The sequence below is a fragment of the Taeniopygia guttata genome, chromosome 5 (assembly GCF_048771995.1).
Source record: "Taeniopygia guttata chromosome 5, bTaeGut7.mat, whole genome shotgun sequence".
Lineage (NCBI taxonomy): Eukaryota > Metazoa > Chordata > Aves > Passeriformes > Estrildidae > Taeniopygia > Taeniopygia guttata.
The window spans coordinates 33,059,818-33,082,094 of record NC_133030.1 but is presented as its reverse complement, the minus strand read 5'-3'; the positions used below and the strand labels follow the sequence as shown (position 1 = coordinate 33,082,094).

Below are 22,277 nucleotides of genomic sequence, written 5' to 3'. Positions count from 1 at the left end.
TTTTTTTGTTTGTTTGTTTAGGTATTTTTGTTTGGGTTCGGAGGTTGTTTTTGTTTGTGTTTTTGCTAAGAAATGCACACATATTCCTAACAAAACAATTTGGTATAAGCATTGAGAAAGCAAATGTACACACATTCATAAAATTACAAAGCAATACCTTATTACCACAAATCTATGATTCCTACTGTAAGAGTAATAAGTACACAAGATTGCACATGGTTATAAATATTTACAGTATAAAGTATTCTAAAGGATTTATTTAAAATCTGCAGAACACAAATACCAAATTACTGCAGAGTGAAACAGAAATTCAGCAAAACTTGTTTGAAAACACTCCACACCCTTGTTTATGTTAAAGAGAACAGATCCCATTGCAGCTGAAAATAAACCCATCTAATTTTTGCCCGTTAAATGCTGGTAGAAAAGGTTACTAAGTAATACATACATGTAATGTATAAGTTCTTATCCGTAACGAATATATTTCATAGCAACAGCTTTTACACATCAAAATCTACAAGGAACTTGAAATCATACACCCGAAGACCAGAAATGCAGTAAGAAGAGTCACGAAGGCAACCAGTGATGCCAGTCACCTTTTGGTCTGCAGTCCCTGACCGCAAGGATGTTTTAAAAAAAAAAAAAAATCAACAAAGAACTCCAGCAACTCTCACTCACCCAGCAAAGAGCCCACAAAGATGACAACCTGCACGGTGGTGGTGAAGTGCCGGTAGCTCTGTTCCTCGCCGTGCTCCTCGCTCTCCACGGCGCCCGCCTCGCTGGCATTCCCGCCCTGCCACACCATCTGCCCGGCCGAGGCGTTCCCCGTCTCCAGAGCTCCGGTGACAGCCTGGGACGGGGCATGGTCGCTTTCATTCACCAACACCCAGCTTCTGTCGTACCCCATGGCGAAGTTCCCGCCTTCCTTACTGCCACCTAATAACACAGGTTGTCCAGACCTTGTCTTTAGAGAATGAATGGAGCGCACAGGTCAAAAGACGCTTCTGAGGATAAAGCCCGGTCTCTGCCTCTCGGAGGCATCTTCACCACATTCCTGCGTTCCGAGAAGCAGGCTGGCTGTTTGTGTTTTCACCTTGTAACTCATGACAGCCAGCAAACAGAAGCAGAAAACAAGCCAGGCTTCTCCTTCCCATCAGCTGTGCCATAGTTTTTGCTTCACACCGCCACAGGTCTCCTCAGCATGTTTTACCGCAATATGCGAGAGAAGGGATCCCGGTCCCCAGAATCACACCCCGCACCGCGGCTCATCCTCCCTCCGCTGCCGAGGCTCGCGGCACACGCTCGCACGGTCGCGGATTCACTGCACAGCAAAACCGGCCTGCAAGAGTGGGGGGCCACCAACTCTGTCCCCTCACTCCACTCTCAGCGTTGGCTCTGGCTTTGCTCACAGCCCTGAGAGAGGAAAAGCATGGCTTTCCCCATAACACATCTGCTTCCGCCCTCTCCTCTGCTCCTGCCCGCTCCCTCCCGTCTCTCTGCGGGCTGTGCGCGGCGCTGGACGCCGCTAAGACCCCAGCGCAGCGTCCGGAGAGGCCAGGGACTGCTCCGGGGCTGCCCCGGCGCTCCCGCTGTTCCCGGGGGAGAGGAACTGCGGCTTGACTCGCAAGGCGGGGGCGCTCGAGCGTCCGGCGAGCCGAGGCGGCTCCGTTCGATCCCTGCGCGCCCCGCACTGAGCGATGCTGGCAGCGGCGCCCCTGCTCCGTCGAGCTCCCACATCCCGGAGCGGCCGCCGAGCCTCCGCGGCCCCGCACTGCCAAACCCCGCGGCGACCCCGAGCCGGGCTGAAGCGGGAGCGCCCGGCCCGCCGCGCTCCCGAGGGCGGGCGCGCCGCCATCACGGAACCGCGGCCGCGGCGCTCGGCGGCGCCGCCATTTCGCTCGGGGGCTGTGGGAGCGGGCGGGCGCGTTTTAAACCGGGGCTTTGAAACAGGTCCCTAATTCTGATGACACACTGTCAAAATACGGTGCTGGGTTCTAGATACGCATGTTACTTGTTAAAATAGATCTTTTTCTAGATGAGTAATTTTCCAGAAACGCTTGTCAGTGGACATTATAGGTTCGGGCATTGATGGTGTGCATCCATATAGTGGGTACACGATTGCCTTTAATTTGGAGGTGTTGGGGAGGTGCTAATTGAAAATTAAGCCAAAAGGTTTTTTCAGCCACTGGTCGCCAGTCTGGAAGTGCCCCGGTAAGAGGAGCTATCCATGTGCTCAGCCCCTACACAGCGCGGCTTCCTCAGGGACCCAACACTCATGAGATGTGTTCAGTGACATCTGCCCAGTCTCCTGCGATGCGAACTTTGGTGATCCAGGACAGAGCTAGGTGTTGTGCCATGTGTTCAAAGGCATTTGCTGACCACAGGAATATCAGATTGCCATTGTCCCATTCCACCGCAGGTCCTGGAGGCTGTTGGCCAAACCTCTGCTTGTACCTCCATGTGTTTGGGCCCAGGCATTTGCAGCCTTTTCTCATTCCTCCAGGAGTTCATTGCTCCAGCCACTTTTCTACTAAGTCATGTCTCTGACTCACTCACCCTCCTACCTCTTTCGCACACTCATTCACTTTGTCCACCCAGTCCCATTTTTCCCCACTTTCCAAGCAATAATCAGCAACGTTCACCATGCTTTCCCCTTATCTTTCCTTTCCTGAACAGGCTTCCTCCTCCTTTTGGCCTCCAGCATTCTTGTGGCCAATGTCTGTAACAAGAGTCTGACCTCAGTCCCTTCACCTCCCAGTCACCTGCAAGGTGCTCTTACTCACACAGCCATCCCTTTCTTCAGTTCCTCCATTGGTACGGAATGATGACCAAGGAGGCAGGCAATGCTTACTGTGTACCCTCTGCGTTGTCTTTGCACAGATCTGCATAGTCAAGAAAGATTGAGTTTTCTAAAGGAAGAGGTCCTGTGGGCATAGGATGATCCAGGTTTGACTTAGGAATGGAACGGAACAGAAGTATGTTGCATGACTGGGACTTTGAAGGACACCACGGCCAAAAAATAAATCTTTTCCTGATTAAAAGTCATTTAAATATTTAAAAACTCATATCTGCATATGCTAATAAGCTTAATGAAGTACATGCTACCACAAAAATGACTGTATTACTCAACGCTCGGCTTAGACCATGCTGTAAGTAACATAGAAGGAGCGGGATCAGATTGCACCGTATGTAAGGAGGGCAGACCTGTTAGGAGAAAGACCCTTAAAGACCTCAGAGACAGTTGTCAGGCTACTCTCCCTCCATCCAAGTGGAGATGCTGTCTTGGTAAGCGTGTACCTGCTATTATTATTACCTAAGTTAACACAATGTTATCATTAGAGCTCTATCACAGCTAGTGCATTTATTCAGGCTTTGTACTTCTGTTGCCTCAATAAATCACATTGTTTGTGAATCTGTGCTCATGGAAGTTCCCATTGAATACAACCAATGTGGTTATAACTACATTATAACCAATGTAATGCCAATTTGGTTATAATCAGAATAACCACAGCTGCATGCAGCTCCTCTGATCTCTGGAGACCAGCTGGAATGCAAGAAGTTTTATTTTCTGCCAAATTTCTTACTCTTAACACTCAGAACCTTTTCCCTCCCTCCTGCACTTCATAGGAAGACTGACTTCCCCTCATCATGCACATGGGGAAGTGAAAGCACATTCTCACAAATCATTTAAATTTTATTTGCTAGAATTAAATTTTAATGTTGTGGGAGAGAGTTTTAAATTTTGCCTTAAATCTTGGAAGCAAAGCTTCTGGCCAGATGCAGTCTGGCACATGTTTGAGGCAGGTGGATGTTCATCGTATTCCAGTAAAATGGTGCTAAGCATGTGAATACTCCCTGCAGTAATGTAATTTGCTTTAGTTCATGCAGATTTTCAGAAGGTTAGTTAGCAAAGCCACAGCACTGAAAAAAGGTTGTCTCTTCCTCGTCAAATTTTCACACTCCTGCTGGAGTACAAGACTTTTAAAAACAAATTTGCAGAATGTTTTTATGATTGTGTTAGTTTACTCTGGCTTTCTTCTTAGAAACAATGAATCATTATAAAAGCAATTAAGGGAAAAAAATAGCTTGAGGTAGACATCTGGTCTAGAGCACTTTATCTTAACAGGTTAAAATTTTGCCAAGTCACAAAAGTATGGGGAAGTCGGGCAGCTTTAAAAGGCATACCCTTATCTGGCCCACCCACTGCTATACAGTGTCACAGGGAGACATTTCCCATGTGGTGGGCTGCGTGCCCCACACCACATGCTCGGGAAGTATAAACCCATAATCGCTGTTAAAGGAAATTTTGCTGACATTTCTTAGTTACTGCATCACCAAGTCATTCTTGCTGTGTATTTGTGTGGGAGAGAAATGAATATGTGGCCTAGACACTTTTATTTCCAGTCTTTAACACAGGGAAACTTTTTATCTATTATATACAAATCAATAATAACTATACCCAGCTGTACCAGAGGAAACTCCAGTGATCAGTTACAGTGCCTCAGGACACAGATGACTGAGCAAAAGTATGTCTCTGTTGTTGCTAAACACTAAACATCTTTGGTCATGCATTTCCCACCAAAAAGCAGGTGAGCTAGAAAGACCTTGCCACTAAAGACACATTCTAGGAATGGTGAGGAATGGAGACCAGCATCACAATAGTGATACCATTTAACACTTGTTTTTCGTTTGATACTAACGAGGTTGTTTCAGTGTGACTGAAAGATAAAGTGTGCGTGTAATAAGCTTTCAATTTCAGAAGTATAAATTGAGGGCTATAGAAACTGATCATTAGCATAAATGAGTGGTCTCTTTATAACAAAATGTCTGTACTCAAGGGTCAGGGAGTAAAGTCAAAGTCACTAAAACTCCATTCCTACATCTGGGCGCAAGGTAGCAAGCTGCAGACTACTGCAACATTTTTCTTTGCCTGGGGATTACTTTACCTAATAGATAAGCTTGTATGTATGAATTTACTTGGGGTTTCTTTATGAAGATTCCAAAACTTTAAAGGCTCCCTCTCGTGGCAGTCCATTTCAGTAATTACCGCGTGAAGTGACTGAAGGAAGGCACATTTTCTTCTCTGGTTGTCACTGCCCCCTGACAGCCCCCAGCTGCCTCTCTCTGGCAGGTCCCACCAAGCACACCCGGCCTCACTTCTTTGTTTGCAGTTCAACCAAAAACTGTTCGCCCTCCACCTGCTATTACTCACTACAGCAACTATCGGTGGGAACCTTTCTACAGTTTTCACAGGAACTACATGAAATCTAGCTCTACATGAAATCTGTACTGAAATCCGTGGTTAGTGTTTTCCTTTTGTAACTCTTTCTCAGTATCAGTTTTAAAAGATCTACACAGTATCTCACTGTCTTTGCTGTGTATCCCTGTAATGCAGATATACCTGGAGGCATATCTTGAGGGAGTTCAGACTGGACATTAGGAAAGGTTCTTCACCCCAGAGGGTGGCTGGTCACCGGAACAGGTTCCCAGGGAAGTGGCAGTGTCACCAAGTCTCCCAGAGTTTGGACAGTGCTCCTAGTCACACTGTTTAGTATTCGGGAGTCCCGTGAGGAGCAGGGCGCTGCACTCGGCGATCCTTAGTGGCCCATTCCAACTCGATGCATTCCTGTGGACGAACCACCGGGGCCCACGCGGCGCCGGCAGCCCCGGCCCCGGCTCCTCCTCCTGCCGCCGCGGCGGAGGCGGTGCCGGGCCCGCTCCGGCTCCAGCCCCAGGCCGGCACCGGGGCCCGCCATGGCCGCTGCGCGCCCCCGCCGGCGCCGCTGACATGGCCCGGGCCAGCGGCGGGCAGCAGCTGCCGGCGGAGCTCGCTGCGGAGCCGCCGGAGAGTTACCAGCTGCGGCAGGAGAACGAGCTCCAGGTGCTGGAGTCCATTTACGGGCAGGACTTCCAGGACCTGCGGCAGAGCCAGGCCTGGAAGGTAGCGAGCGGGGCCGGGGCCGGTGCGCAGCGGGTTCGGGGCCGGTGCGGAGCGGGGCCGGAGGGCGGTGGGGACGCGGCTGGCGCTGCCCGGCTGAGGCCGCTCCTTGCCTGACGTGTCGCGGCTCTCGCTGCGTGCCCGTGGTCCTTCCCTCAGCCCTGCAATCGGCCCCCTTGCAGCACTCACTCTGTGAGCATACCTGTGCTCATAAATTGCATTCTAAATAATTGTTAGGCTTTTTTAAAATTACCTCTTAATTAATTCCTTAACCTACTAGTTACATACTTGCTCGGCTAATTAATCTCGTCGGTATACATGATGATATTGTTATTATAGTTATTATATACTGTGGTTTTGTTACAGTGCCTCTATTTCCATGATAATAATTTTGCTTTCATTTTTATGGGTATGGAGTTTTTTTATTAACAGCTAGTTAATGTTCAGGCCTGGTACTCACTACTCTCTTCCATTTGTCTTTTGGGTCCCCATCAAATTGATATTTCCTTTCCAACTGTGTCCATGATACTGTTTTCCTGTATCTGGAGGTAATGGTCACTATTCTGTTCCACAGGTTCACTTTTACTGTTGTTTCCTTTTACATTCTTGCATCTTGAATGTCTATAAGATATCCTCTGCTTTCTTTTGTGTCAGAGACTTGAACTTAAATATTTTGCAGCAACTTACAACTTTTTTCCTCTTTTTTTGAAGTTTGGTAAGAACACTTAAGTAATTTGTTGGGTTTCCAGAAGTATTCACTCTGTATTGAAGGTCATATCTGATATCCTCTTCACTTGACATGTTCTCCTCCTTGCTGGAAAAGCAAAGGGGACAGTTACCATCTGTTTCTGTATTTGTTATTACATGTGGTCTTACTTCACTCTCTGTTTTTCATGTTTCTGAGGGCTGGATTGTTTTGTTGCTTGTTTTTAAACCTAATTGAAAAGAAAAAGTTGGGAATACTTATATGGGCGTATTTTACTTTATTCTGATTTTGAGTAGGTAATTTGAGCAGGGAAGGGATGGGGAAGGCAATGCTTGTTAAAATTCTGGTTTATGGCAAAACACAAAATACAACTACAAAAAAAAAATACTGTCCATTTGTTTGGCTGTGTAAGGTGTATATCAGTGTGACATTATGGTCTGTTGCCATGTCGGAAAGTAAAATAATGCCTGGGTTAGTAATCTGGACACAAATGAAAAATGCTCTTCTTATAATGAATGCTTTAATTTGTGATATAAATAACCCGTGTTAAGTTTATTTATTTTTTTCTACTGTTGTCTTACAGTAAGCAGAATACAAAAGTTTTAGTATAGAACCTAATTTTTGCTCAGTCTGAATTATCTTTCTAATGGCTGTAACTATGCTTATCTGAAGACTTTGTAAAAATATACTGGATATACCATGATAGTCAGTGGACCAGGCCACACCTATTAAGCAATGTCAACATATTAATGTATTTTTTTAATGGTTTGGATGGTCTAAGCTGTATTCTACTATAATATAGATTGAGAGCTGTGTGTTTTCATTAAAGCAAAACCAAACAACCCTTTTCAATCAGAAGTTTTGGTTTGTGTTTTTTTAGGTACGACAACCTCCTGAAATTAATTTAGTTCTGCGTCCTCAGGGATTGACCGGTGCTAATGAAGTGTATGCCAAAGTTGACCTGTGGGTCAAGTGTCCACATACTTACCCTGATACGTAAGTGAATGTTAAATTATAACCTTTTTTCTCTGCTTTCTGTAGCAAAGTGTAAGTTGAAAAGACATGTGGGTTTATTCATCACTTAGTCTTGCTTTCTGCATGTCAGTATTTATTAAGCCTTGGGTATTTTATAATGTGCAACCCTAAGCTTTGGCACCTGAATTGGGTTTTGTCTTTCGTGCAATGGAGAATAATAGGGATGAGTGTGTCAGTGCAGAAGTGCAGCCCCAGTTTGTAGCTTGGAGGTACATGACCACAGGTGTACCTGCCACTGTCTTAGTGCCCTTGTTAAACTTCTTGAACTCCTGACTCTTTCACGTGAGACAGACTGAATCTCCTTTCTATTTAAAGCCGTCTGTTGTTCTGTTTTCTGTTGGATTAGCTTTTGGAAGAGTTCTCCATAGAGAGTGTAGGAGTTGCAGGTGACCAGTCTACCCCAGAATTTTGTGTTGGCAAGTGATTTCCAAGTTAATTGTTGCTCTTTGTGCTATTTTGTTTAGTCCTTATTCCACTGATAGCCCAAAACATAAGTTTTGGACTTCAGTCCATCCATTTGTGCTGTGGCATGAGTGCTGTAGAAGGGAAATGCTATTCCTTATTAAGTGATAGCTCAGTTATACTCTGTAACAAGGATGTAACAGATACTCATTTTTTTTTTGTTTTAGTTTAAAATAACACACCTACATTTTCCTTGTTTATTTTAAAATATAGCTGATATTTATTTATTTCATTTGTTTCTTAGGTTTTGTGTTATCTGTATAGTGGTGATAAATAAATTTTGAACATCTGAATGTTGTGTTAGTAATGTTGTAAATGGCTTGTTCAATAAGTTAATGGTTAAGAGCATGAATTATTAAGTCTGCAGAGTTTCTTTGGTAGTTCTGCTGATAAGTGTTACCAAGATGTAATCTGCAACTGGAAAATTTTATGATTGGGAATATAATACTGTATTTCTGACTTTATCTTGTATATGTAATATTTATATTGTGCTTATTTGAGCATTGACTAATTGCCAAGTAACTGTGAATGCCATTCCTTTTCCCTCACACAGTTTTTATCAACAATCTGTTACTTTTTGCACTCAATTTTTCTAATGAGGACTTTTTTAATGTTTTGTTGCTGTCCCACAGAGTTCCCGAAATACAACTAAAAAATTCAAAAGGCTTGTCAAATGAGAAAATAAATGAACTAAAATCCAGACTAGCTGAATTAGCAAAACAGCGCTGTGGAGAGGTAAGAGCGTTTCACTTCCTTGAGAAATATACTCTGGACCTAAATAGTTCTAAAGGTGTATGGTATAATACGGTGGAAAGCATCCACATTGGAAGTGTAAGCTGCATTGCTTTTAAGGAAGGAGGAACTATCTTTCTTAGGAATATTTCTAATTAATGAAAGTTCAAATTTTGGATGTTCCCACAATCCAGTGCAAGTATAAATACTGCAAGCCTTATTCCTGTTTAAAGGTTCACATTATTAGGTTTTAAGGTTCTGAGTTATTTGGCAGTATGAAAAGCAATGTTGACTGTAAAACTGAGAGCTTTCTGCACTTTTCAGATTAATTTGCATAGCATAAGAGGCCATATCTGTTTAAGCAAACAGTGGTTACATGGGGAGTTTTTCCATGTGATCTTGTTCACCTAACATTGAACTGAAGGGCAAGAAACCTTTGTTCTAACACCAGCTCAGCACTTTGTAGTACAGTCCCTCCATGCCACTGTGCCTTTTTTTTCTGTTTTTAGAAGTAGGGATGCTTGAGTTTTCCTGGAACTGGGTAAAAAGGGAAAGATTGAGAAACATGGGAAGCTTAGACCTTTTTAGGTTCCTTTATTTTAAGGGATTTTATACATCCTTGGTTATGTTTAGTAATAACAATACTTTTCTGTTGTTGTTGAGATCTGAAACGATTCAAAGAATTACAAACAACGAATTATTGGTCAAAGCAGGGGTTTTGGTGTGCTTCTTATTACTATTTGGAAATGTTGTAAGTGAACACATTTTAATAGCTCCATTTGTCTTTTTAAAAATGAGTATTACACAGTTGTGGATATTATAATAGGCTGAAGTGGAGTAGTATTTTGCTTTCAGTTTCCCAAGCCTGTCAACTTTGCAGGTTTAGCAAGAGCTGTCTGTCATTCACTCCTGCCACATCAAGCCTTTTTTTTTCCATTTGAATACTATACTTGTATTTTGATTGCCATTTTTTTCTGCAGATACTTTAAAAATAATTGTTTTTAGCCAGATATGTACTGTTCCATAACCAAGAATTTACTCAAAATTTTATGTAGCTCTGGAAATTAGCAGTTTAATAAAGCATTCTGGAATTTAGACTGTGGGGTTTTTGTTTGCTGTTTGTTTTTTTTTTGTAATGACAGTGCTGTGGACAATTCATAGGAAGTACAAGGGTTAAATTCTCTAAGTAACTACAAAACCATGCAATATGTACTTGGTCTGCTCACAAATGACCACAAGAATTATTAGCCTGTAGGGCTTTCAAGTCCCAGTTTGACATCTGATCTCATTGAAAGCACCTAAAAATATGTCATACATTTTCCTAATGCTGATTTTCCAAAGAGTTGATTTTTCTACACATTGCTCCAGCAATGTGTAGATGTGGTTGAGTTACATGTATGGTACACATTTTGTATCAATGGCATATGCAGTGCTATCCTGAAGTACTTTTATCTGCAGCAAAAAGGAAGATAACTTTTCTCTCTACCTTGACAGGTATTCCTTATTAAATTGTATTCTGTGATATAGAAAGTTTGACAATACCTCAACCACCTGTTGAAACTGAACAGCAAACTGTCAATATTGAGTTTTCTCTTGGTTTTGGTGGGTTTTTTTAATACCTATGTTGTACAATGATTGCCTTGCCTTCTGAACAGTAACTTGGGAAAGATATTCTAGTTGCACGTGTCAGATTTATGCATATGGTGCTGTTCTTTTGTTTTTGAATTGCCTCCTGGCTTCATTCTTACTTTCAAGCAGGGGATTCAGTGTTTAGAATCTTCTAAATGTCACCCTGTTACAGGCAGATGGTACAGTTTAATTTGGCTGACGTGCAAATCCTGCTCAGTGGTGCTGCTGACTGCACCTTTGTCCTGTATTATTCTTTAATTTTAGAGCTAAAATGGTCTCTTAGCACTGTGGATTGCTTACATTAATAAGGGGATGCTACTAGACTGCTGAAAGCTTAAGCCCTGACAGGTCAATAGATCATCAATAGTTTAAGTAAGCAGTAATTGAAAATGTATTCCAAGATGGCAAATCATGTAGCAGAGTTTTCAATGCAGTTCTTATTTTAGTAGTTGTGGCTATATGAATATGGAATGCTTTATGTGACTTTACAGTTCTAACAAGGAGACTACTAGAGGAAGGATTTGATTTCTGGTTAGCAGTGAAATAATTATTTCATAGTAGTAGGTACAGTAATAGGTAAGTGCAAAGGATTTGTTCTGTTGTAGCTCATATATCATAAACCCATATCTGTGGGAGTAGAAAGATTATGCCTAAAAGAAAATGATAAAATTATTTTTAAATTTCACTTTTCTGTTAGAAAATAAGATGGCTTATGTAGTCTGTCTTCCAGTAATTTTTGCTATATTTGCTACTGTGGTCAGGGATTTTTCCCTGTTACAATTTATTAATAAATAGTTCTGACAAAAAATAGTGAAATATGATGAATTTTCCCTGATATATAACAAAATTGAGAAAAATGCTTCTGGAGTGTTGCTTTTTGAGGTGGGTAGCATTTAGCTATCACTTGACTCTGCATTTCATTTGTACTTATTTTCTTTCAGGTGATGATATTTGAACTTGCCGACCATGTACAGTCATTTCTCAGTGAGTATAATAAACCACCTTCCAAGTCTTTTCATGAAGAAATGCTAAAAAATCATCAGAAAGAACAGGAACGATTGGCTCAGGAGGAATTGCGTAAGGCACAAGAAGTTAAGAGAAGAGAGGAGCAGGAGGTAAGAGATAGCAAAGTATGAATAACCATATATTCTTAAAATAACGTAATCGTGATTTTAAAATCACTCTGCATAAAGATGAGTTTCAGTGAATTATTGACTTGTCAGACCTGGCAGTATGAGTTGATCAATATGTATTATATTAATATCTGCTGCTGTAATTGTAATATATAAATGATGCAGTTTTAACCCAGGAAAGTATTTATGCCTGAAACAAACCTAAATGTTGATTCCTGATCCTATAAAAATCCTTTATCAAGAGGACCTTATACAAAAGTGTAAGCAAATGTACATATTAAGTGCATTCCGTGGTAAACTAAGACATGTTAGCCAGGCAGGCAGGTAATCATACCTTCTTTCACTCTTAGATTGACTGGAGCATTCACTGTGACAGGCATCTCTAGAGAGCAACAAATTTAATCTAAAGAGATGTCAGACCACCAATACCCTTCAATAGAAATGAGGGGATTAATCCAAGTCTCACAGGGGCTAGTAGTGTGAAGTCTCCACGCTGTGGAGAATATGGATAGAATAGCTCTGGTTTTTAAAAGATCATTTGGATTTATCTCTTTGTCTTTTTTTGTGTGTGTGTGAAACTTTATTGTTTGGCCTGGCAGTAGAAGTAATTTACAATTCCATTCTCCTGTATTATACAATTTATGCTGTTAACTTCCTCAGGAGAGCCAATTTGACTTCTTGTTTTTTCATTCTTGTGACATCCTCTAAGTCCTCTTTCAACACTTTCAAAAAATCAGCATCATAATTTCTTTACTTTAAATCAGGGTAAGATTTTACCAGTTGCATTGCATGTACTGTTGCGTTTCTAACAACTGAAATTTATTTCAGCAACGTGAAATACTTAATGAGATTCAGAGAAGGGAGGAAGAGAAAAGGGAAGAAAGAAAAAAGAAAGAAATTGCCAAACAGGTATTCTTTCTAAGCAGGTGTGCAAAAAAATATTGCAGTAAGTTCTTCCCAGTACTGTAACAGTACTTGTAAAAATTTGAAATACTCTTTTCTTATTCAAGGCTTCTAGTATATCTAAATTGAAATGGGTTCTTGCTTATTTCTGGGGTTTATTTCTGGAATATACTAGCATCTTGAGTGTACCATGGTGGATATTTTCAAACAGACATAGAAAAAAGCTTGTCTATAATGTTTCCAGTTCCTTTGCATTCTTGCCATGGACAGTGCCAAAATGTACTTTCTGAAATCTCAGCACTTTTTCTTTGACCTCATGTGTACATTTATTATGAAAACATATTTCTTCTGTAATCTGCATGACTTCATAGAATAATAACTAAGTACTAGCATATGTTGATTATAGGAGTGGCTTCTGTATTTTTTTGGTGTTTTTCCTGATTTATAGGAACGTTTGGAAATTGCTGCTCTGACAAATCAAGAAGATTCTCACAGGAGAGATACTGCAGGACATAGAGCTGCTTCACGCTTAAATGGGAGCTATTTGGAACATGGAGTGAATAATAAACACCGACCAAATTCAGCTGGACGTTCAAAGTATATCAGTTTGCATGTGGATTTTTTTAGATTTATTTACTTACTTGTTTATTTATTTATTTTGTTGCAAACATTAGATTACAAAGTGAAATTTGAATGCAAGATAATAGTATGCCATGTTGTTGACCTGTTCATTTTAGTCTCTTCCCTGCCACCTTCCCCCCTTACCTTCATTGGTCATGTTTAACGAAGCTATGTGCTGTGGATAACTTGGGAACTTTCTAGCTTTTAAGGTTTGTATTCAACTCCTGATTTTAAAAATAGTATCTTTCTGAGTTGGAGAAAAATGTTCTCTTCACATTGCAGACGAGAACGCCAGCTTTCTGTTAGTAATAATGAAGAGTCCCCTGGAAATCATGAAGTTTTGAACTTCAGCACGAGTGGTGCTGGACAGCTTACTGTTCATAAAGGAAAATGTCTAGGTAAGCAAATTTACAATTTGCACTTGATATGTTGGGGTTTGGGATGCTTTCAGTAATATGTGAAACCACTGATAAGCTCAGGGTTAGGGTTAGGAAGTGGATACTTACTCTCCTTCCATTGTTGTTGATGGCAATGGCATAAAACCAGCAGGTTTAGCAAAAACATTAATACAGGACGTGACAGAAAACTGAGCTGGAAGACCTCCATGGAGTGCCCACATGGACAGACCATCAGATGTTTTCATTGTTTGTTTTCAACATAGCACTTCCTCAGTGGATGGATGAACAGCCTGAAAGTCTCTTGAGAAAGGAAGGTTTTATTATTTTGCAGTTTGAGGGTGAACAGTTGTGTTACTGTGTGTAGAACTTGTCATTTGCTAAGTAGGAAAGTTGTTCATTTATTAAAACTTGAAATTCTTGAAAATGTGCAGCAGTTTTTTGTCAACGTGTGATTGTTTTCATTTGAGTACTGTTACATAGCATTCAGTCTCATCAAGCCTGATAGTTTCCATACTTACTATATAGATACATGTCTTGTCTAGTTGTAAGTTGGTTTATGTTTCTGCCTTCAGAAAACAGGCTTACTGGTATTTATTTAGCATTTGCAGGAGCTTTTGTCAAATCCTTAGAAACAAAAGAAGCCATGTTCTCTTCTCTCCCTTGTGTATAGGCAAAGATGAACAGCTTGGTAAATCTGTCTACAATGCCTTGGAAATTCACAGTGGAGACTTTGTTCTAATATATGAGTGGGTTCTGCACTGGCAAAAAAAGATGGGAAGGTTTCTTACAACTCAAGAAATAGAAAAGATTGAGAAGTCTAAGAAACAGGTAATGCCTGTATTTTGCATTTGGCTTAATAAAGATTAGATGAGGTTCAGTGCTTTTCTTTAGGCTGCTAGTTTATATTAACCTTAAGAGGGTAGTAATGAATTTGAAAATGCTAATCTTAGAGTATCTAAGCATGAAAGAAAATGAGCGTGTTGGGGTATTCAGGAGTTCCTTTACTATTATACAAATGCAAGAAAGCATGTTTGCAAGTATGCATAAATAAAATATTGAAATTCGGAAGAAACAACGAATCAAGCTTACCTGTTAAAATCAAAGCTGTACTTTCTTGAGTGCACAATACTTCCTTTTTAGAAAAGTATGAGGATGTCATATATTTTATAAGTATTTTGTTTGTGTTACGGATTTTATTAGTTGTGTGTCCCAAGCTGTGACAAAATCCATGTTATGTTGTGTTTCTCTACCAGCTTCAGGGAGCAGAAACAGAGTTCAACTCACTGGTGAAGCTAAGTCACCCAAACATAGTACACTACAAATGTATGAACCTCAAAGAACAGGACAACTCAATTGTGGTGGATATTTTAGTGGAGCACGTAAGTGGTTGCAGCCTTTCTACATACTTGCACAAAGAGACTCCAGTTCCAGTTGAGCAGTTGCGCCATTATGTGATCCAAATCTTGTCAGCTCTCGACTACTTGCACAATAATTCAGTAGTGCACAAGGTCCTTTGTGCTTCCAGTGTCCTGGTAGATGCTGAAGGAAACATCAAGGTCACAGACTACAGCATTTCCAAGCGCTTAGCTGACATCTGCAAAGCTGATGTTTTTGAGCAAACCAAGGTTCATTTTAGTGAGGATGGTCTTCCCAACAAACCTGGAAAAAAAGGAGATGTATGGCGTCTGGGCTTGCTGCTGCTTTCACTCAGCCAGGGCCAAGTAACCAAGGAATTCCCAGTTGCTGTGCCTACCAGTTTACCTGCTGAATTTCAAGACTTTCTAGAAAAGTATGTTTGTCACATTCCTATATATTTTTGTCTTTGTTTTTCCTTTTTTTTTTAAATTTTTTTAAGATTTTAACAGTTTTTTAAAGAATATATAGGTCTTCCTGTGTTGCTAGCTCTAGTTTTTATAGAAGAGGTTGGTCTCATGGCTCAGGCTCCTAATCTGGGATTTGGGAGAGCAGATTTGGTGCTCTCTTTTTCTCTGCTTTGCCACCAACTATGTATCACTGTGATAAGCCATTTAGTCTGTCTTTGCTTCTGATTCCCATCTAAATGATGGAGGTAATAATATCTTAAATATAATAAGAACTCTTCTAACATTTATGTCAGACATTAAATAGTTCTCTCTCGTTTGCTAACAGGTGTGTTTGCTTGGAAGATAAAGAAAGATGGACTCCTCAGCAGTTGCTACAACATAGTTTTATAAACATTCCACAAATAAAAATACCTGTAGCTGAAGAAAATCTAGATGGTAAGAAACTTGGTTCTTGTTGTATTCTGCTAAGTAAATGGAATGCCTGCAGTAAGAAAAATTGAGCTGTGCTACAGCTTTAGAAGGCTGCACAAGTGTGTTACATGAACGGACCTAAAAGTTAGTGTGATCTTTAACTTCTCTGTTCAAGACTAGCTGGGGTGGACTGACTACTGTTTTTTCTTCTGTAGAAGCAGCTCATGCTTTAAAGAAACCTGTAAACTCATCCACCTCCTGCACGGTGTAAATACAGATTTAACTTTGTCCTTGGAAGATGGTCTTCCAATGACACTTTTCCTTCTTACATTCTTGTTAAAATCATTCCTTTGTCCAGCATAATTTATGTTAGTAATTAAAAACAGTATTAAGATTTGTGCTTGTACTAGAACTTTACATAGCAGAGCACTTCTGTATTTTAGGGTTTAGTTCACTTGAAATTATTTAGTCTTAGTCTCCTTGCTCCTTACTTGACAGCTGCTAGGCCTTACCTCCATATTGCCAGTGATGGTAACTTTGTCTTCATTGCAGATTCAGCAGGTATAGATTGCATGGAGACAGTTGTACCCAGCAGTCAGATATCCAGTGCTTCATTCTTCACAGAAACACAGAGACAATTTTCACGATACTACAATGAATTTGAAGAGCTAAAATTACTTGGTAAAGGGGCTTTTGGAGCAGTCATCAAGGTATGGCATAAAAATTGGCTCCTCTGTGGAAACCTTTTTGGGGATATGTTTGCTTTCACTGAAGCAGAACAATATATTTGATATTTGCATGGTTTTATTCGCTGTCTGCTAGTGTTGTGCCTGTGTTGAGGTTTTTATCTGGAATTGAATAGTCTGAAAAGTTTATTGCAAGAGGTTGCTGGCAGACTGGGGAAAAGCCTGTCAGTACTGGGAACCTTGCATTTGAACTGTAGTCATTTTCTAGGTGAAAGGAAGACTTCCTGTTTCGTGAAATTAATCTTCTGGCTCTGCTTTGTAAGGCATTTGTAAGCATTTGACTTTGAATTAATGTGAATTTTGCAGGTGAGAAATAAGCTTGATGGTTGCTATTATGCTGTGAAACGTATTCGCATAAACCCTACCAGCAAGCAGTTTCGGAGGATTAAGGGGGAAGTGACGTTACTTTCCCGCTTGAACCATGAGAATATTGTGAGGTATTACAATGCTTGGATAGAAAAACAGGAAAGTCCTGTTCCCAGTGTGTCAACATATGAAACAACTGATGAGAGGAGAATGCCCCCCAAAGCCGGTCTCTTCATCCCTTCTGCTGAGGAAACAAATGATGTGGAAACTAATGCTCCTCCTCCGTGTTTGACAAGTTCAGTGGAGTGGAGTACTTCATGTGAAAGATCCTCCAGCAACAAATTCAGTGGAGCTGATCAGGAGTCCAGTGATGATGACGATGATGGTGATGGCGTGTTCTCGCATTCAATTTTGTAAGTAGGCTTCAGTACTGGCACTATAGGGAGCGTGAGCAGAGTTAATTTTTCCAAGTCCGTGTCCTATCATCCTTGTTTCTTTTGTCAGAAGTATTCACTGCATTTTTATTCTGTCCCCTTGTTCAAAACCAGTGTATTTGCCAGCAGGCAGATAGCCAGGAAGAGGAAATTTTCTAGCTAAGAATTGTCAATCTGTGTGGAAAATTTTTTGGTGTAGGCTTCTTGAAGCTGCTTATTTGTGACAGAAGGCGTGACTGCTTACCTTATGTTTGACTGTCTTTTCCAGCCTTGAGAATAAAGTTTTTTAATAAAGAATAACAGAAATATTACAAATCTTGAAAAATATCAAAGTTGCCCTTTTTTGTTTTGGTTTTTATTAGTGTATTCCATACCTTCCACTGTGTGTGGTTCAGTTCTCTCACTCACAGTGATTTTTTTGTAAAGCAAGAAGTAGGTAAACTTATCTCAGTTTTGCTTATAGGATATAGCAATTATATTTTACTGATGGCAAATACATACATTCCCTTTTAGAACTGGACTGTCAAAGGAAGTCTTTCTTTGCAAGCAGGATGCTTTACTGGGTATTGTTTTGTTTTGCTTTTTTGTTTAAAGCCTATAGAAAGTCTTCAGCAGAAGCTTAGATATTTTTTTTTTTTTCCCAAAATAATTTCCAAATTCTTTAGTAAATATTTCTTGGTATGCAGAACTTTCGAGATTTTTTTTTTTTCTTTCTGTGTTTTTAAACAGGCCAACCACAGATTCTGAAAGCGAAATAATTTTTGAAAACGAAGATGAAAATAGTAAAGGTCATTCTCCAGTAAGTGTAAAGATAAAGTTAGTGAAAATGAAAATACAGTAAAATAGTCTTTGACAAGTAAACAGGTCAGCTAAGAAGTTTTATTTCATTTCTGCTGTAATTACAGAAACATAACTGTACATGCCTGCTAGAGAAGTGTTGTGCCATTGTGAGCTGCATCCCATAGAAATCAGTCTGATGCAGCTAATCTGGATTCTGTTTCCTAAAGTGTTTATTGAGCTAAATATGAGGGTTTTTCTAGTCATAACCCAGGCTATTGCAAGATTAACACTTCAATGTGTTTATGATTTAACAGTTAGCCATATGGATTACATGGTCTTACACCTCTCAAAGTTGAAATTCTGTTCTGCCTCTAGATGATTTTAACCAATATATGTGTTCAGGTGCCACTTTTTAAAGCAGACAAAATACATACTGCTAGCAGTCTGAAAGAGGGGGGAAGTCAGTATAATGACTAAGGTTTTAGGTGATTTTAAGATGGTATTACAGCACCTTCTGTGGACAGTAAGTGCACTGTATCCCTAGAAAGCTAATGCACTCTTCTGCAGCATCTGCAGTATGTCATTGCCAAACCTGATGATCTTTAAAATGCTTTTATTTAAAGCTGCATCTCCTTCCTCTTTCTGTTATAAAGTACATTGTCATGAAAAAGGTCCCAGTGTAAAATTGAATAATATGCATTCTTTTCTTATTATTTACATACATGCACACACACACACATATATATATATATATATATATATATATATGTACACCATACCAAAATTGTTGCTTGAGGGTCGGGATTGCATTATTAATCAAGCAAGCTTTCTATCTTCTAGTTTCAGAGCTTATCTTTTTCTCTTTTTTTAATATTGATGCAGCTTGAGATTAGGATTCATCCAGTTCTTCCAGAATTCTTTTCCTTTAGTGTCTAATGATAGGAAAATGCTACTCATTTTTACTTGGAGAGTTAGTCACACCTAGTGTGACTAGTTTATTTTCTAGTTTATTTCAATGCAGTGGTTACATTACAAAAATGCCATTGTATTATTTTGCTATTTTTCAAACATTTCCATAGAAGCTGAGTTCTCATCAATGTATTCTAGCCATTAAAAAAAAGTTGTATGTGTAATAAAAAAGTCTGCATATCTTCCTGTTGCTAACTGTTCTGTTACTTTCATTGTGATAAAGAATGAAGAAGGCAATGAAAAGAATAGCCATGGAGGCGAGGACAGAACACCAGTCATTCAGACAGTGCATTATCTGTACATTCAGGTACAAATATGCTCCTGTGTTCACATAAAAGGATACTGTTTATTTCAACCTGCAGAGACTAATTGCTGGTTTTCATGATAAAAGTAATGACCTTTAAAAATGCAAACGAGTAAGTTCAGTGCTGTTTTTGCATTAGACTGGTTTTCTGAAGGCTTGGCTGGTGGAAGGCACTGTGCAGTGCACGTGGTTTGTTATGCCTTCCAAGGCTCTATATGTGTGCCTGGAGAGAACAAAGTTTTGTAGTGCCATAGTGCGGAATGGGATAACTGGTGTTGCTCATGTAAAGTAAAAGTTGGCAAATCCTGATCTAACCATAGAACAACCAACCAGCCAACCTTTGAGTCTATTGCTTTCAAAACATTCTTTTGCCTTGTGCTTCTTTCTTGAGAATATCCATCCCAATCCTCAACACTGTTGTTGGTGTTCCTCCGTTTGGTTGTTAATTGGTGTTAATTCCCAGTGTGGAGTTGAAGTCTACCATGCTAAATTCCAGAGGGGAAGTTGTCTTTCACAGATGTGAAAACTTCCTCATTGTCTTCAAAAGTGCATTGTGTATGTACTTTATTTTAATAGGAGTCATTAATCTGTAAAGCTGTTGTATAACTCTAACAGTAGGCACATAATTAAACTCTTGCAGCGTTGCAGCTTCAGGCTATTCTACTGACACCTCCTTTATGTTAGGAGTTAGTCAACTTCTCCCAGAAACTATTTATAGCTGTATATCTTAGCTAACTATTCCATGGTGCTTTGCAATTTTTTATACTTTGCTTAATCCTAGAGCTTGTCTGGAAGGAAGTTACAAGTAGATGGAATTAGACTTCAATAAACTTGTTTCTATGTGTTGTGTATATTCATAATAAAAGCTGCTAAGACACCAAGTGCAATACAGCCAGAGATTCTTTGTGGTTTGGCTTTATCACATATTATGGCTTGACTGGTTTCACTTTGTTGTTAATGTTTATGGTAGAGAATATGCTACTCTGCAGGCTCATACCATTGTCCCACAAGTGAATGCATGTTTGTAGCTAAAAGACAGCTCTCAGGAGAATTCCAAATAGCTGATTTTTTTTTTTGTGATACTATTTGCTCCTGAGCCCAAGCAGTAATATGTGTACAGATACAAGTTTCTGATAGTGTCTTCTCTTAATAAAACTGTTTGCTCTTCCCTCTGTCCCCTGTGTATGTACAACTGAAGATGGAGTATTGTGAAAAGAGCACATTAAGGGACACTATTGACCAAGGATTATATGAAGATACCAGTCGGCTTTGGAGGCTTTTCCGAGAAATTCTGGATGGGTTAGCTTACATCCATGAAAAGGTTAGTAAATAAGAGTTACAACCTGTACATAATATCTGTGTTATGCCTCTTTCTCTGTGGGTTCTTCATTCTGCGGCATGCATTAGCAAGTGTCCTCTCTTTGCTCTTTCCATTATTAGTCTTGGGGTTTATTATATTTTATCACGAACATGAATTTTATAATGAACCACTTCAGATTTTACCCATTAGTCATAAAAATTTGACCATCTTTTAAAAATATTCTGTTAGGTATCTGGTAGCACTGAAAATTGTTTCTGGCTTCTGGGCTACAAAATGATAGTCTGTCTTCAAGACTTATCTTCAGTGACTTAGTAGGTCTCCCACTGTATTAAAAGTATATAATACGATTTTCCAGTCTATTATAAGGACTTCTATTTTGAATAATGTTTATTCTTTAATATTCTGTGGGTCTTTTTTTATTCTCTTCCTGTAACAGGGAATGATCCACAGAGACTTGAAACCTGTGAACATTTTCTTAGATTCAGATGATCATGTGAAAATTGGTGATTTTGGTTTAGCTACAGATTATCCAGCAAATGCGGTAAGCACATCTTAAAGTGAATGAAAAAACTCTTCAATCTGGTGATGTAATTACTTGAGGGGAAAAAACAGCCATAAGTTAAGTGACCACAATGTTTATATATTGAAAATGCTATAAACTTCTTTTAAATTTCTAAAGTTCTAGAATTAAACCATGCACTGCCAACCCAAGTGACAAGAACAGCCAACAGAAGTATTTCATGTGTCATTTACAACATGACTGTTTTGCTGGTTTCAGGTGGTCTCTAAACAAGAGGAAAATCTCTCAGATGTTTCTGCTGTGTCTGACCCATCAGGTTAGTTTACATTGCAACTTGTTATAAATTATTTTAAGCAAGCATTTATACTCTGTGATCTTGTATACACTGTTAGAATTTCCATTAGTTCTTTGAAAATAAAACTTCACTTTATTAAGGCCAGGGGTGGGACCATCCCCCCAGCCCTAAAGTTGGGTAGCTTTGTTATAATCTGTCAGTTTTGCCTCTTATCTAAGAATTAATTAGCTTCCTCTGCTAGACTTCTGCCACAGATCAGTGTTTTCCTCATGGTGAGGAATATAGAGAGCCTGTATACCTGTTCCATCTGCACTTGTGTTCCCTTGCCTATATAGGACAATTTCAAGATTCAGTGTCCTTGGTTGAATTGGTTTGAATTTGCTAGAATCTGAATATGGTGTTTTGAGGGAACTTTAGTACATGGTATTTTTAAAGACAAATGTAAAGCAGTGAAATTTAGTTGTAACATTTGCGAGCTGACCTACTACAAATCTGTAAAGCAATAGATAAGTTTAGTTACTAGATAGACAAGGATACTTGACATGTGAGGTTAAGAACTGTCTGTCAAAGTATTCTCATCTGGGTCTCTCTCAGTAAGGACTGCACCCCCCACCTAGAAGAAAGAGAACATGAATGGGTTTGTTCTTGACATGGATGCTGCATTTCTCTCCCACTTTTTTGACAGTAGTGCTCTCGTCTTTTTCCATATAGGTAACTTGACAGGGATGGTTGGCACCGCGCTGTACGTCAGCCCAGAGGTCCAAGGCAGCACTAAATCTACATACAATCAGGTATGATTGGAGTAGGCTTAATG

General features: G+C 39.8%; 2 protein-coding genes across 9 annotated transcripts in view; one reads left to right on the top strand and one right to left on the bottom strand.

The window, feature by feature from the left end:
* GPR176 (G protein-coupled receptor 176) overlaps positions 1 to 1,819 on the bottom strand; it is a 35,087-nt gene extending 33,268 nt beyond the window's left edge. For all 3 annotated transcript variants that reach the window (XR_003960767.4, XM_030274512.4, XM_030274513.4), the window contains exon 1: positions 676 to 1,819. Coding sequence is in view for 2 of the 3 variants with exons in the window: in XM_030274512.4 (XP_030130372.4) it covers positions 676 to 904 (229 nt within the window). In the remaining variant the exon portion in view is untranslated. The remainder of the gene's footprint in view (positions 1 to 675) is intronic.
* A 3,830-nt stretch (positions 1,820 to 5,649) lies between these two features.
* EIF2AK4 (eukaryotic translation initiation factor 2 alpha kinase 4) overlaps positions 5,650 to 22,277 on the top strand; it is a 38,221-nt gene continuing 21,593 nt past the window's right edge. For 4 of the 6 annotated variants that reach the window (XM_072930124.1, XM_072930125.1, XM_072930127.1 and 1 more), the window contains exons 1-18: positions 5,652 to 5,938; positions 7,522 to 7,637; positions 8,771 to 8,873; positions 11,441 to 11,614; positions 12,461 to 12,541; positions 12,984 to 13,132; positions 13,439 to 13,554; positions 14,225 to 14,382; positions 14,808 to 15,343; positions 15,703 to 15,812; positions 16,341 to 16,498; positions 16,841 to 17,253; positions 18,004 to 18,073; positions 19,247 to 19,330; positions 20,526 to 20,648; positions 21,085 to 21,189; positions 21,427 to 21,484; positions 22,175 to 22,254. In XM_072930124.1, the coding sequence (XP_072786225.1) occupies positions 5,786 to 5,938; positions 7,522 to 7,637; positions 8,771 to 8,873; positions 11,441 to 11,614; positions 12,461 to 12,541; positions 12,984 to 13,132; positions 13,439 to 13,554; positions 14,225 to 14,382; positions 14,808 to 15,343; positions 15,703 to 15,812; positions 16,341 to 16,498; positions 16,841 to 17,253; positions 18,004 to 18,073; positions 19,247 to 19,330; positions 20,526 to 20,648; positions 21,085 to 21,189; positions 21,427 to 21,484; positions 22,175 to 22,254 (2,787 nt within the window). In that variant the 5' untranslated portion in view covers positions 5,652 to 5,785. Of the gene's footprint in view, positions 5,939 to 6,509; positions 6,651 to 7,521; positions 7,638 to 8,770; positions 8,874 to 11,440; positions 11,615 to 12,460; positions 12,542 to 12,983; positions 13,133 to 13,438; positions 13,555 to 14,224; positions 14,383 to 14,807; positions 15,344 to 15,702; positions 15,813 to 16,340; positions 16,499 to 16,840; positions 17,254 to 18,003; positions 18,074 to 19,246; positions 19,331 to 20,525; positions 20,649 to 21,084; positions 21,190 to 21,426; positions 21,485 to 22,174; positions 22,255 to 22,277 lie in introns of all 6 variants that reach the window. The other 2 variants (XM_032748809.3, XM_002199451.7) reach the window with 2 other exon arrangements.